This window comes from Nycticebus coucang, chromosome 17 (genome assembly GCF_027406575.1).
Source record: "Nycticebus coucang isolate mNycCou1 chromosome 17, mNycCou1.pri, whole genome shotgun sequence".
NCBI lineage: Eukaryota > Metazoa > Chordata > Mammalia > Primates > Lorisidae > Nycticebus > Nycticebus coucang.
In genome coordinates, this window is record NC_069796.1 from 36,095,323 (window position 1) to 36,111,591 (window position 16,269).

Below are 16,269 nucleotides of genomic sequence, written 5' to 3' on the forward strand. Positions count from 1 at the left end.
CTCTATCAATCACCTTAATTTTTGTTATAAAAGATTAAAAGCAACCTGAGTCTACTAAAGTCGATATTTAACCTATCTTTAATTTTGCCTTGACTTGCCTAACTGGTTTCACTCAGTTGCACTGTTTACCTACTGAGCTGTGAAAACCACAGCACTCTGAAACAACAGTGACCTTCTCAGCAGCTTAGAGAAGGCCACATGTTTTTTCATTTAGATTTCGTGCTTGAAAGATAAATAAGCAAATAAGCTTCCAACTAGCTCTACCCTTTAATGTACCTAAAATCCTTCCTGACAGAGCCTTCCAGTACTCTTCACAGACATCGTCTCCCTGAAGTCTTGAGATAACTGGCAGGATAGATACTCTTACCCCTTGCTAAGTGACTTGCTCAAATACCAGAGTTAAAAAGCAGCAGAGTTGGGTTCCACATAAACCCAATTCCAATGTTGATGCTCTTGCCCATTATGCTTAGCTATCTCTCAAATATCTAATAGCAGTGGTTTGCAAACTACAGCCCACAGGCCAAATCCAGCCTACCACCTGTTTTTGTAAATAAAATTTTGTTGGAAGACAGCCACATTCACTCATTTACATATTGTCATGGCTGCTATCGTACTACAATAGCAGAGTTGAGAAACCATAACCCACAAAGCCTAAAATATTTACAATCTGGCCCTTCATAGGAAATGTTTATCAACCCCTAGTCTATAAAATGTAGGCAGAGAACCCTGGGCTTCAATCATGGAACAGGGTGATGTCTACTCAGATGAGAGTACTTTTTGTGATGAAATAATAATCTGCCCACAGGCACACAAAGGCTTTCACTTTTAAACAAAGAAATAACACCATATCCTTACTGACTCATGTTCTAGAACCAATTTCGTGAGTGCTACAAGGTTACCATGTGGACAGGAGCTGTAGAAAATCAGATTTTATAGTTCCCAGCTCACTTCATTTCAGATGTGAGCACAAACTTTGGCCAGAAACACCAGATGAACCTGATCCTCCCACTCCTCCCCTCTGGTTGCACTGGCAGCCCAGCCAGGCGTGACCTGCATGCCCCAAGTAAAATTCTGAGTTCTGTGGCATTTACTTTTGCTTTCAAAAGGTGTCATGAGAAAAAAGAAGGAGACTCACATTAAAAAAGCAGGGCAGTGACTAGACAAGGGGAGAAGTCCAGTTAAGGTTGATTCTCAGCAAAACATAGGAGTTGAGAAAAGAAGCTAATTTTGACAATACCATGGAAAAAACTAGGTTCCTGCATAAAGACCTGATTTGTTTCTCAGGATTTGAGAAGAACTAACTTTACCAATAACAACAAGCACATTGCTAGGCATTTTACACACATGATCTCATTTAATCCACCAAAGAACTTTGTGAAGTAAATGTCACTGTTCACCTTTTAAAGATAAGGAAACACCCTCCAGGAGGTTAGCAAATTGTCTAAGGTCAAAATGCCAAGAAGTAATGGATCTGGGATGTAAATCCACCTCTAACTCTTAAAAACCCAGGTTTAAACATTGAGCAATTTGCATCTCAGAGGCACAATTAGTTTTAAAAGCCTGAGCAGACTTTTGAGTTGGAAAACTAAGTTCCTAAACCTATAATCCTAATTACAATTCTCCAGGTACTCCTAGGACATCACCCCAGGGACCCTGCTCCTTTCCAGGGATTAAGGCAATAGCACTTGCCAAATCCATGCCATGCTCTTATTTATTTACTTATTTTTGAGACAGAGTCTCACTACCCAGTTACCCTGTGTAGAGTGTACTGGTGTCACAGCTCACAGCCACCTCAAACTCCTATGCTCAAGCGATCCTCCTGCCTCAGCCTCCCAAGTAGCTGGGATTATAGGTGCCCACCAAAACGTCAGCTAATTTTTCTATTTTTCGTAGAGATGGGGGTCTTGCTATGGCTCAGGCTGGTCTCAAACTCCTGCTGAATCCACCCACCTCGACCTCCCCGAATGCTAGGATTACAGGCATGAGCCACCACACCTGGCCCATTGCCATGCTTTTAAATCAAGAAGAAAGCACTTCTAGACACAAGAATGATTCTGATTCCTGTTTTTATTTCTTGAAAACAAGAGTTGTGTTAACCATACTCCCAGCCCACTGTCACACACAACACTCTAGTGGTGTGCTGGAGGAGAAGCTCACTGTGCATGTCTTCCCAACTCCCTACTTAGCAACATTACACTGGTAGTTGGAAATCAGGCTTGATGGAAATATTTACACTGTGGAAATCAACAAATGAATCAGGGATTTCAGAATGTTTTTTACAAAGCCAGTTAAACATCTACCAGCATACCACTGTCTGGGAGATGTTCTGGTGTAAAGGGTCCCCAGACTCTAGAAACCTACCCAGTTGCATTCATCTTTCTGAAAGTGCCACCATCTTAAGGTTTTATACAACAATTAAAAGCTCTTTCTTGTAGTTGCTTCATTTCAGACTCACAAGGGCCCTATGAAACAGCTAGAGTCACAGGAGGACTGCAAGGGAAAAGCAAGGCAGAGAATAACAAAGCAGTTTGCCCAACATTACCCAGCTATTTGGTGAGAGGGCAGAAATTAGAACCATTGACTTTCAATCTGCACGTTCACAGCACAGGGTATATGTCTTTCACACTGTTTCACAGTCTGTAGCTATATATTAATTTGTGCACACAATTGATAAAATCTGTCTCCCCTATGTGATCATAATGTTCCACAAAGGCAGGTACTTCATGTTTAACTATTTGCCAATGTCTCTCCTGTGACTAACGCATTATCTTCCACATAGAAAGCATTCTATATACATTCCTTGAGAGAATAAATTAATAAAAGCATGAAGGAATGTATAGTTCTTTTCCTGCAAATCCATGCCATGCTCTTATTTATTTATTTATGTTTGAGACAGAGTCTCACTACCCAGTTACCCTGTGTAGAGTGTACTGGTGTCACAGCTCACAGCCACCTCAAACTCCTATGCTCAAGCGATCCTCCTGCCTCAGCCTCCCTCCCTGCCTTGCCAAATATCTGACTTCAATAACCAAAAATGAAGAAAAAACAAAACAGTGATATCACCTACTCTGAAAATTGTTCTTCAGCCTTCTGCTACTGCCTATAGCCAGTAAAAAAGATTTTCACTATGATTCTGTGAAGAATAAGGAAAAGATGGCTTGGCACCTGTAGCTCAAGAGGCTAAGGTGCCAGCCACGTACACCAGAGCTGGCAGGTTCAAATCCAGGCCGGGCCTGCCAAACAACAATGACAACTACAACCAAAAAATAGCTGGGCGTTATGGTGGGTGCCTGTGGTCTCAGCTACTTGGGAGGCTGAGGCAGGAGAATCACTTAAGCCCAAGAGTTGGAGGTTGCTGTGAGTGGTGATGCCACGGTACTCTACCTAGGGCGACAGCTTAAGGCTCTGTCTGAAACAAAAAAGAATAAGGAAAAGGACTGGAGCACAATGGTTTGACACAAAGTCCTGAAAGCTGAGAGACTGCTTCAGTGGCATGGATCCTGTAATAAGTGCAGGATGGCATAGGGATGAAGGATGTCTCCCAGTAAACACAGTAGACAGCACTACCTTGGAAGGAATCTTCTTCTATAAGCTTCAAATATGTTTAAATTATATATTACAAAAAAATTAACATTTGAGCCATATTCAAAAGCAAGAAAGAAATGCCAGAGTGTTTTAAATAAGAAGGAATTTAAGCCAGGGAGCTGAATGGAAGCTGAAGCCAAAATAGCTCACACAGATAATTCAGATATGGGCTTTAATGGCTGGGGACTGGTGTTCCATCAGTTAGCGTGTCTAGGCCACAAGTTCTTTGTGAGGTCTTTTCCACTAGCTATAAAACTAGGATTAGATAAACTCTGCCCATCTGCTATGAGAAAGTGGAAGGAAGCTTGCCACCTCCTGTGAGCTGAGGAGTGTTAGAGGATTGAGGAGAGATAGGAGTAAAAACTACACCTTCAAAAAATCTGAACTCCAGGCTCATGACACATACAAATGTAGGGTTTGAACTCACTTTATCCTTGGGTAGAGGGGACAACCAAAATAAAAAGTAACACAAAAATTATTTCTAAGCCAGAAAACCCACCCCATCGGGGCACTTCCAAAGTCCAGGGCAACCTAGACCCCAGTGAGTATGAAACCCTTTGAGATCAAGTCACAATCAAAAATTATAAGTCAAAATTAAATTAAATTTTGACCAAAGTATATTACTTGAACATTAATTTTTAATTCAACTTGTTAATATGTGTTTAGGATATTGCATCCTCATTTATAAGTGAAATATGTTTGTAATTTCCCTTTATAATAATGTTTTTTCCAATTTTAATATCAGGTGTATCCAAATGAAGTAGAATGATTTTGAAGTATTTCTTCTTTTTCTATTGTCTATAAGATTTGGCATCATCTGTTTTTTGAAATTATCTTTTATTTTTATTCATAAATATTAGTTGTCTATTTCCTGAGACTTTGGAAAAAAAATAAGAAGTAGTTAACTGATGACTCCATACTGAACCTCAGAATCAAAGCATTCTGTGATAGACATACTATTATCTGACAATGTGAATGTTACTTTTTTTGCATTATTATTATTATTATTATTATTGCTCAATATTTCGTTGCAGCAATCATCTGATTTCTTTTCTGAATGTACTTATCTTCATTTGTTCTTTACGAGGTTTTTGTTTCTAGTCCTTATCTTAAACAGTGTTATTGTTATTAAATTTTAAGCCTTTTTAATTTTGTGACAGCAAAAAGTGGAAACCAAATAAACACATGTATATGTATAGAGAAAATTTAAAAAAAATTATAAGTCACTAAGAAAATGAATTGCCAAAAGAAATATAAACAGATGCAATAATGAGTAGAATATCGGGGGTGACCAAAGAAAGGGCTCCTATCAAAAATCCTTGATTCTCATCACAAAGGTGACCTTCCCCCCAAGTACAGTATTGCTCCAAATTTCCACATCTTTATTCCTACCATTCCTCCAACCTGAGTGGCCTTGAAATATCCTACTTTCATTCTCTAATTTTTGGCTCAAATATTCCCTATTTCACGATGCCTTCTCCATCCAACAACCTGGAATAAAATATTCTAAGGGTTCTTTCCTTGAATGTTGACTATAAGCAATTACTTCGCTTGGCCACTTAATATGTTTTGAGTCTGCTTACCAGACCATGAACTCTTTAACAGTAATGACTAGGTGTCACTCATCTCTGCATCCTCCTGCCAGGGTGGGAGGATATTAATAAAGAGCAGAGACTGAGAGGCAAACACAGTCCACTTCAAATCATTTAGCTATCTATTTTAATAAGCTGCATCACTGGGCGGCACCTGTGGCTCAAAGGAGTGGGGCACAGGCCCCACATACTGGAGGTGGCGGGTTCAAACCTGGCCGCAGCCAAAAGCTGCATCACCTCTCTGGGCCTTAGTTTCTTCTTCTGCCAAATGGAAATAATAATCTTTACCCTTCAAGTTATTGTAAGGAATATAAATAACATGCTGAATAGTATGTTGGGCAAACAAAGTCAGAAACAAAGGCACATACATACCATTATTCCATTTATATAAAGTTCAAATACTGGTAAAACTCATCTTAGGTATAAGAAGAAGGTAAGTATCCTCCCCAGGGTAGCAAGTAGTAACTGGAAGGAAATTGTGGGCTATGTTTCTTCATGTGAGTGTTTTCTTTGTAAAAAGTTGAATTGTACAATTTTTATTTGTTTACTTATCTATGAATGTACTTCAATACAAACTTTACATTTTCTTGCAAACCAATAGGGGGTAGGGGGTGTTTGGGGACATACGAAAACAAACCATCCCTTTGGTATGCAACTGTTAACAAAAAAATGATGAAAAATGTACCCAGAGAACAGTGAGTAGTCATGGCAGATCCTGGTCTTCTGTGCATAGCTGGTTATTGAAGTGCACTCTCCAAAGGAGAAGAGTAAAAAGAATAACACTGAGGCAGGATCCCAGGCCAGATCATCCTTTGTATGCTAAGAAGCTGGCAATTCTATGTATTAACCTCAGAGTATGGCGGGGCTGCCAACAGCTCAGCAAAGGCAGCAGAGTACACCTGCTCTGTCACTAGATGATGCTTCAGCAGCAGTGTCTCAAACCCAGACTACTGGCTGAGACTTTCCAGCCTCTATCCCATAACCACTTTGCTGGGGAGTCTAGGACTTCAGACAGGAGGGCATGCAACACTATGGTCCTGGGAGACAAGGGCCCAGTCCCTCCCACAAAATAAGATATTAGAATTTGGCCCCTGAGATAGAATTTTAGGAGACAACAATACATTTAAAAATGTGATAATGCAAAGAGAAACCAACCTATAGTTCCCATTATAACATATACTTGACATTAAATTTTTTAGAGACTTAATTTATTCCTGACCTGTATCTAAAATGCAGGCCATTTCTCCATTAGTACTCACTCAGAGTTGTCTCAGAAAAGCCTCAATAGTATTTCATAGGAGTGCATGCAAGCCAATCTAATAGGGGTAAGGTAATAATCTCATTGTAGTTTTAATTTGCATTTCTCTGATAACTAGTGACTACCAAGCATTTTTTCATAAGTTTGTTGGCCATTTGTCTATTTTTTTTAAAAAGCTTCTGTTCATGTCTTTTGCCCATTTTTTAATGGGTTGTTTTCTTCTTGCTCATTTGTTTGAGTTCTTTGTAGTTTCCAGTTAGTAGCGCTTTATCAAATGTATAATTTTTGAATATTTTCTCCCATTCTGGAGATTGTCTATTTGTTTGGTTGATTACTTCCTTAGCTGTGCAGAAGCTCCTGGGCTCAAATGATCCTCCTGCCTCGGCTTCCCAAAGTGTTGGTATTATAGGCATAAGCCACTATGCCCAGCTCTGGCTACATTTTATAAAACATCTGTTGAAAGAAACCTGTGAGCTGAAAATGGAGAGTAAGTCATAATATAGTGATACTGCTGTTCAAAGAGTGGATTTATCTGAACACAAGTATTTGATTTACCAACTCAATTAAGTTTTCTGCAAAGTAACATGACATGCAGTTGAATTTTAACCTAAGGTCCTAATATTACTTCAAATACATTAAAAAATTCCACTATAAACCAGTACCGAAAGGAAAGGCTATTATGTACGCAAGAGATTGCTTATCACACAAAATACAATTAAAGGGAGGAAAAATCACCAAGTCTCCTGGAACTGACACAGAATTTTCAAAGCCTGAAGGACTAGCATTCAAATGAAAAACATCCAATTATCAGAAGCTTTCAGCTATTTAACTTCTAGCAATTTATAATCAATTAAGGGGAAATAAGAGTTTAGCAAAAAAGAAAATGTAGACCAAACTCCGCCATTCTTTGATAAAACTCAAAATTTACACTGCCAACCTAAAATGTGCTAAAGGGATCAAGATCACAAGTAATCAACTTTATGAAAAGCAGCATATAATTCTAAAGTAACACATTATTTCTACAAAGGAAATAGGATACAGAACATCATTAATTTGAAAAATACCTATACTCTAAATGCTGGTTAGACAAAAAAAGCAACTCATATGTAAGCATATAAACTAATGAAAGCCACTATAGACAATTTTTTAAGTGTATATAAAGTCCTGTTTCTTTGTTTCTGAGAAGATACAATTAATTCAAAGGTGTATCTTGCTATTATCAATGGCAAAATTGATACCATTGGCATTACTAATGGTACCTCAGAATAAAGTATCATGTCAATTACAATAACTGCCACTTATTAAGAACCTGCCAAACACTGATTGGTGTTTTACATCATCTCTAAGACTTGTCACAACTCTACAAAGGAGGTGCTCCTAGAATTCCCATTTTACATTTGAGGAAACTAAGGTTTAAAGAGACCGGTGGCTTCTCAAGATCAGACAGCCAGTAAGCAGAGACTAGAACCAACACTGCCTGAGTCCAAGCTCCAAGTGGTTTCCAGGGCACCATAATGCCTCGCCACTAACAATCCACCCCACCTCCAGCCCACTTGACACAGCAAGCACAGATAAGCCCTCATTTGAAGAAAACTTTTGATGATCTCAGAGCAGGATGGCCCAGCATGAATTCTAGGTAAAAGGGTTCTCCTACTCTCAACCCAAATGTTCCCAAATCGATCCAAATCCTTCTGTTTATGTGGCTGCTGCTCCAAAATGACCAGCTATCTCCACATTCACACAGCCAATCAACTGTAAGGGTAGAGAGCTTGCATCTCAAGGCCACATGTGGCCTTCCAGATCCCTAAGTGCAGACCCTGGGCCAAATCCAAATTTCACAGAAAGTATCTCTTTATTAAAAGGATTTGTTCTGTAAAATTTGGATTTGTTCAAAAGGCCACACTCCAGGATCCAGAAGGCTACATGTGGCCCAAGACTGCAGGTTCCCCACCTCATTGTGCCAACTTGGCAGCAAAATCCAGGGAAGGCAGGAAATATGCCCAGCAAGAAACAAGGGCATCCTCTCAGTTACTGAGTCTAAGGCACAAATAAGCCACTGGCCTGGCCAGAGGCATCTTTTTCTCTGGAGGTACTATTCGCATTAGAGTTAATGTAGCAGAATTGTCTCTGAGCCGATGTAAGAATCCAGTCTGTTGTGCCAGTCACTGTCTGGGGATCCATCAGACGTCTCAGGGTTCTATCAAATGACTGATTTTCTTCTTGGTCAAACTTTTCCAGACTGCCAGGCTGGGGACTGTGAATTTTATCCCGCTCTCTGAACATGTAGATACAGTTTCATCTCTGATATAAATTCTTTTTCAAGGATTTTTGTTGTGTATTCCCTCAGAAAAGTATCTCAAGGCTGGATGCCAAGAGTGGACTAAGACGATTCAAGGACATATCTGAGGATAAAGAAATGAATACAGTCTCTACCATCAGGGAACTCTCAGTTGCCTGTGGGAGGAAAACCAGCTCAGAACTAACTACATACATGAAAAAGGAGAACGCACAGGAGAAAGGAATTAATTCCAGGTGCAGGGTCAATGATAAACTGAGCTAACACTGCACTCCTATTGGGTACCAAGTACTATACCAGCCATTTTACATACAATATCCCAATGAATTGTCCTGTGGAATATGTTCTAATACTATTATCCTCACTTTACAAATGAAACACAAGAGGAAAGGCCAAGTACTTGCCCAAGGTCACACAACTAATTCGTAAATACTAAAGATGAAATTTGGATCCTGCTAGCCAACACTAAAGCTTAGGTTATTTTCCCTGTTTACATATCCTTAAGTAAAGAATTCTTCCTGGTAGAAAAGGAATCTGAATAGCTTCCTCTTCTGTAATCTGGGGACAACAGCAATGCCTTCCTCACATAGTGAAGGGCTGTAGTGAAGGGTGGATGAATTGAAGAACATAAAGCATTTAGCACAGTGTTGGACAAACTGTGAATGTTCAGTAAATAGAGAAAGCTTTGTCATCATCATCATCATCACTGTCATTTCTTCTTTAAAGAGTCCAGAAGGGGCTGGGCATGGTGGCTCATGCCTGTAATGGCAGCATTTTGAGAGGTCCAGGTGGGCAGATAGCCTGAGTTCATGAGTTCGAGACCAGCCTGAGCTAGAGCAAAACCCCATCTCTAAAAATAGCTAGGTTTTGTGGCAGGCATGTGGTCCCAGCTACAAGGGAAGCTGAGGCAAGAGAATCGCCTGAGCCCAAGAGTTAGAGGTTGCTAGAAACTATGACAGCCTCTGCACTCTATAGGGGGTGACAAAGTGAGACTCTGTCTCAAAAAATAAAAAATAAAATAGAGTCCAGAAGGGAGTGGCCAAGGGCCAGTATTTTTGTTTATTTTTTGAGTTGAGAGTGGGGATTGGTGTGGATTTCTGTGGGTTTTTTAGTTTAAATGGATTTTTTATAAAGAAAAAAAAAACAGATCTTACCAAACCACAAGTCCCTCCCATGACCACCTGACAAGTGAGGCTCCTGTTTCACCAAAGAGTCATTCCATACCTTCTCTTCCGAAGAAACGGTCAGCTTATCACTGGATATCAAGCTGCATACCTGGTCCAGACTTAGGCTAAGAAATTCTTCCCCCAGCATCACCTCTGGAAAGTGCTGCTCTGTTCCAAGAAAAAGTAGAAGTTAAGAAAACAAATTTATAACACACTCCTGCCCTTCTATGAGCCAATGCCATAACAATCTTTGAAAGATGGGAGGAGGAAAAGACACAGAGGGAAAGACAGAGGCATCTTGGTTAAAGGGAAACTAGCCTTTTAATTCAGTAATAAAGGCATCACCCTATGTGATCCTCTGTCCTGAACATCAACACAGACGAAAATAGGGCAGAGAGATCTGAGTTCATATTTTTTTCGAGATTAATAATGATACTGTAGAAAGGCCTCACTGGGACCTGCCTACTTAGTTGAGCTCATTTCCCCTCAGGGCACAGCTGATAGAGTTGCAGACAGTGCCCCCTGCAGCTCAGCCAAACAAAAGTAGGTCAGAACTTCTGTGAGGCTAGAAATCTCTGGGGGTTCTTATAGGAAGTCAGCATTAGCAGTCTATGAGGAGGCCCAACATCTAGGTGTGGCAGCAACAGGTTGGCCCCACCACCACTCGAAACAGTCCATAGCAGCAAGGCCTACAGAGCTGTAAAATGGAGGGGAATGTGCGGACAACCAGAACAAGACAAAACAAAACCCACAGGCCTACAGTATGGTCCATGTAAGGGAAATGCCAGGGACAATACCCACCCTTACCTTGCCCAGGCCATTATCTTGCTATTACTGAACATTATCTTCACTGAAATGGCATCTGCTTCAGAAGGAAGGAACCTAGATTGAAATTCTGGTTTTGCCATTTATAAGTTGTGTCCTTGGGCCAATAGCATCATCTCCTTGGGCTTTGCTATTCTCTTCTGTAAGATGGGAATAACACCACCCACCTTGCCTCAGTTCCACATTCTGATGAATAAAGGTCTGTGAAAGTGTTTTGTAAGGTTCTTACAAGATGAATTTGCCCAAGAGATGACAATTCCTAGTTCAGCAGGGTCTGGAAATGACAGGACCCTTTGTCATTTACCAGACCTTGCTCTGTTCTCAGTTCTCACATAACCCTGCACCATTGCCCCAAGCAGCACCTGTGCTCCTTGCCCTCCAGGTCTCCTCCTTCCTTCTCTGGTGGACCCCTCTAGCCTGGTAGCATCTTGGATAGCACTAAAGGGCTACACTTCTCAGTACCCACTGCAAGCTGCCTCCACTTGGTCTGGTTGACCTCTTAAATGAGATTCAGGGTCTCTCCATCCCTGGGAGCCAGTGAAACAACAAGTCTGCTGCAAGGGCATAACAAAAAGGGAAGTCGGGGCATGTTAAGCCCCCTTGTCATACTCATCAACTATTTATTTATTCATTTATTTATTTATTTATTTATTTATTTATTTGAGACAGGGTCTCACTATTACACAGGCTGGCCAATGATCCTCCCACCTCAGCCTTCCAAGTTAAGCTGGGACTACAGGTGCACACCACCATGTCCAGCTTTGCCAATTTTTTAAAAACCAAAGAACTTAAGATTTAAATCATTTATTGCAAAAATCATTTTTATGAAAAGTAAAAAAAAAAAATAAAATCAGAATATATAGTCAATCTGTCAGCACAATTTCAATTTACTGGTTAAAGAGTTTTTCCATATTGTTATTAAATTTTAAGCCTTTTTAATTTTGTGAAGGCAAAAAATGGAAACATAATAAACACATGTATATGAAAAAATTTAAAAAATCATTTTTATGTTTTTATACTGAAATAATTTTAGACCCAAAGAATTCCCATATGATTTCCCACCTTCATCTAGATTCTCTAAATGTTAATGGTTTACTCTCAAGGATCAAGTTATAAACAATCTTTTCCATCTTTCCCTGAACAAAAAAGGCTCCCCACTTGTTCCCTGACAGCTTACTAGTACCACTGTGGTCACAACTAAAGTTTGACCACCTTGAAACTCAAGAATGTTTATACATAACAAGACAAATCTATAAGTAAGATTCCTTATGAAGGAAAGCAACTGTTATAAAGTCAGAGTAAGAAGCTAGTCTTTGTTTCTCTATATGTCAACAGAAAAAAAAGTCTTTAAGACCATACATAGTATAGTATTTTCAGAGTCCTCATTCCTAAAGATCTTAAAATAAGAGCAAGAATAATATCTTTTGGATTGTGAGAATTTATCCTTGGCCTAGAGCCTGGGAAAGTAAGTGGATTCTCCCTCCATGCCCTTTCTCGCCCAAGAAGTGTTTGGACCACAGCCTCCTGTCAGTTGATAACACCCAAGAAACAGCAGATAGAAAAACAAATCACTAAACAAGCCAGCACACCATGACAAAGCACAGGACATCAGACTCTAGGACTACCTGGTTCTCGGGAGAGTGAGATAAATCAACACTAACATCTCTCACTAGGGCCCAGAGCTACATCTGGCCTGCCCACATTTATCTTTGGTTGACAAAAACTGACATTTTGAGGAGAGAAAAGGGTGAAGAGAACAGGAGGAGGTAAGAAAGTAAAATTCTGTGCTGTGAAATAAAAATTTCCTTACAGCTCATAATGCCAAAAGTAAATGGGCATGGATTTTGAAAAGAAAGACAACACAAGTACAGTAATACATACTCTAGGAGACTTGAGGAACAAATAAGAAATCCTCAGAGGTAAATAAAGGCGAAAAGTAGTCATTCCTCATCTCTTCAGCTCTCACCCTCTTGGGCACTGCAGGATTTTTTTTTTTTTTTTTTGGCCAAGGCCAGGTTTGAAACCGCCACCTCCAGTATATGGGGTCAGCACCCCACTCCTTGAGACACAGGCGCCGCCAACACTGCAGAATTTTTTTATTTTTATTTTTTTTTTGAGACAGAGCCTCAAGCTATCGCCCTGGGTAGAGTGCTATGGCATCACAGCTCACAGTAACCTCCAACTCCTGGGCTCAAGCGATTCTCTTCCTCAGCCTCCCAAGTAGCTGGGACTACAGGCACCCGCCACAACGCCCGGCTATTTTTTGGTTGCAGCTGTCATTGTTGTTTGGTGGGCCGGGGCTGGATTCAAACCTGCCAGCTCAGGTGTATGTGCCTGGCGCCTTAACCACTTGAGCCCCAGGTGCCGAGCCAACACTGTAGGATTTTAATCTAGATCCCTTCTTTCTGAAGTAGGCTGGTTCTGTGTCTATCTAGAACCTTCCACTGAAATCCCATTCAGAAAGCCTCCTAGGAAACAGTGTCTGGTGGGGCAGGGGAAATTAGAAGATTAGTGAGCTGCTGCTTCTCATCCAGGGCTGATACCCAGGGGTCCTGGAGATTTATAGGGCATGAACAGGAAGAAGCAAAGACACGGATCAGAAAAGAAAACTCTTTCCCTTATGCTTTTAGTCTGAGGAGACACGCTAAGCTCCCCCAGAGTCTTTGGACCAGAGTCCTCTTTCTATTAGCAAAACTCAGGAACAATGAAATTAAAAAAAAAACAGGAACAGGATGCTCTGACTAACTCAGTTTCCTGGGAAATAGGATTTCCCCAGAAGATTTCATATTCAACCTCTTCACACCTGCTTCCCAGAAAAAACTCGCTCTTATCCCAGAAGATACCTCCCGAGAATCATCTCCTACTTTTAACAATTTGGTTTTCTGTTTGTTTTGCTTTGCTTTTATTGTATTAATGGTGACAATAGCTAAGAGCCTTTGGTAAAAGTCAAAAGACCTGAGTTCACATTATACATTCCCTTCTTTTCAGGCTTTGGCTTCCTTATCTACAAAATGGAACCATAATACCTGAACCATATAGAATAGCCAAAATCCAAAACACTGACACCACCAACTGCTGGTGCAAATGGGGAACAACAGGAACTTTCACTCATTGCTGGTGGGAGTACAAAATGGTTTAAACACTTTGGATGACAGTTGGCAGTTTTTTACAAAGTTAAACACAGCCTTACTATATGTTCCAACATTCAAGATCCTAGATATTTACCCATATGAATTGAAAACTTACATCCACACAAAGCCCTGCACATAAATGTTTATAACAGCAATTTATTCATAATTACTAGAAACTGGAAGCAACCAAGTTATCTCTCATTAGGTTAATGGATGAACAAACTGCAATATATCCACCCAATGGAAAATTATTTATTGTAGTACTAAAAAGAAATGAACTTTCAATCCACAAAAAGACATAAAGGAACATTAAATGAATATTTCTAAGTGAAGGAAACCAGCCTAGAATGGCTATATACTTATGATTCCAACTACATGGCATTCTGCAAAAGGAAAAACTATAGAAATAGTAAAAAGATTATTGTTTGCCAGGAATTCTGGAAGAGGGAATAAGAGTTGAATAGGTAGAGCAAAATGGACTTTTAGCATGGTGAAACTATGCTGAGTGATACAGTAATAGTGGATACATGATATTATGCATTCGTCAAAATTCACAGAACCGTGCACCACAGAGTGAACCTAAACGAGTTAATAATAATGTACCAATATTGTTTCATTGTACAATAATAACGTATTGACATTGGTTAATAATAATGTGGCACACAAATGCAAGAAGTTAGTAATGGGGAAAATGTTCGGCGAGAGAGAAGAAATAGGAATTGTTTGTACCAGCTATTCAATTTTTTTTATAAACTTAACACTGCTTTAAAAACTGTATTATTTTTTTAAGTTAATTTATGTAATTTTCTCAGATTCTTATCTCACCTATGTAGAGTTCTAGTCTTCACTAGGAATGCTGGACAAGTAGGAATACACAGTATATGGTTTCTTGCTAGTATAGTTTTTAATACATGAAAATGTTTTTCAGTCTTAGTATAACCTTAAGAAATCCGAGACCTTTACCAAAAATATACCTAAACCAGCTGAAAAGTCTCACTTTTAAATATATTTCTAGGCTTTGGAAGTTTATAAAAGAAAGTAGACCGTGGGCAGCGCCTGTGGCTCAGTGAGTAGGGCGCCGGCCCCACATACCAAAGGTGATGGGTTCAAACCCGGCCCCAGCCAAATTGAAAAAAAAAAAATAATAATCGGGCATTCTGGTGGGCACCTGTAATCCCAGCTACTCAGGAAGCTGAGGCAAGAGAATCACCTAAGCCCAAGAGCTGGAGGTTGCTGTGAGCTGTGATGCCACGGCACCCTACCAAGGGTGAAGTAAGACTGTCTCTTAAAAAAAAAAAAAGAAAGAAAGAAAGAAATTAGACCGCAAATACAGAAAAAACACAGTAAATATTTTTGTTCACATATATAAATGTGAAGGTATAAGACAAAAAAATTCCCTCTGTATAGTTAAAAATTTTTAATAATGAATTTATACTTCCTGTTCATTTTTAAACATTATAAGTATAAATGTTAGGAACATATCCTTGTTTTTAGTATTGTATTATTATATCAATTTTTACATTGATGAAATTTAACCTTTCACTATAAATCATTGAAATTTGATATTTATCATAATACAATAACTTTAAAAAAAAAAAACACCTGACCTAGGTCCTCCGATTGTTTTGAAGCTCAAAGATGGTAACATATATTAGCTTGTTTTGAGATTTTTAAGAAACTCTTTAGAAATGAAGGATGAATATAGAAATGAAGGATGAGTATTACCAGCCTGTGTTTCTGATTTGCAAAGTCCAGTTCTATGGGAAGTATCACTCTTTAACAGAAAATTTTCCGTAGCGTCAAAACATCTTTGGGACTACAGGTCCTATAGGCAAGGCTGTGAACCTAGTCTTAGAGACCAAGCTTAATTCCATCGAATTCAACAAATTTTCTAGTGATGCAAGTTATTCAATTTCTTTTCTTTTTTTTTTTGTAGAGACAGAGTCTCACTTTATGGCCCTCAGTAGAGTGCCGTGGCCTCACCCAGCTCACAGCAACCTCCAACTCCTGGGCTTCAGCGATTCTCTTGCCTCAGCCTCCCAAGTAGCTGGGACTACAGGTGCCCGCCACAACGCCCGGCTATTTTTTGGTTGCAGTTTGGCAGGGGCTGGGTTTGAACCCATCACCCTCGGTATATGGGGCCGGCGCCCTACCGACTGAGCCACAGGCGCCGCCCGTTATTCAATTTCTTAAGGCTGCAGTTTTCCCGTCTATTAAATGGTGCTAATAATAGTACCTATCTCATAAAGGTGTTATGGACATTAAATATAAATTAATATGGGCAATAAATATATGTAACTCACACTTGCTGAGTTACATATATTTATGTAATAATGTCTTCATTGGTCTAACAAAGGTTCACTGAGCAAGTGCTGGATAATTGTTAACATATGATATACCAAATGCAGTGTTTTTT

The 16,269-nt window shown here is 39.6% G+C and overlaps 1 protein-coding gene across 7 annotated transcripts in view; it reads right to left on the reverse strand.

The window, feature by feature from the left end:
- Positions 1 to 16,269, reverse strand: part of KLHL3 (kelch like family member 3) — a 127,180-nt gene that overhangs the window by 47,283 nt on the left and 63,628 nt on the right. For all 7 annotated transcript variants that reach the window (XM_053567119.1, XM_053567117.1, XM_053567122.1 and 4 more), the window contains one exon: positions 9,956 to 10,065. In XM_053567119.1, coding sequence (XP_053423094.1) covers positions 9,956 to 10,065 — 110 coding nt within the window. The remainder of the gene's footprint in view (positions 1 to 9,955; positions 10,066 to 16,269) is intronic.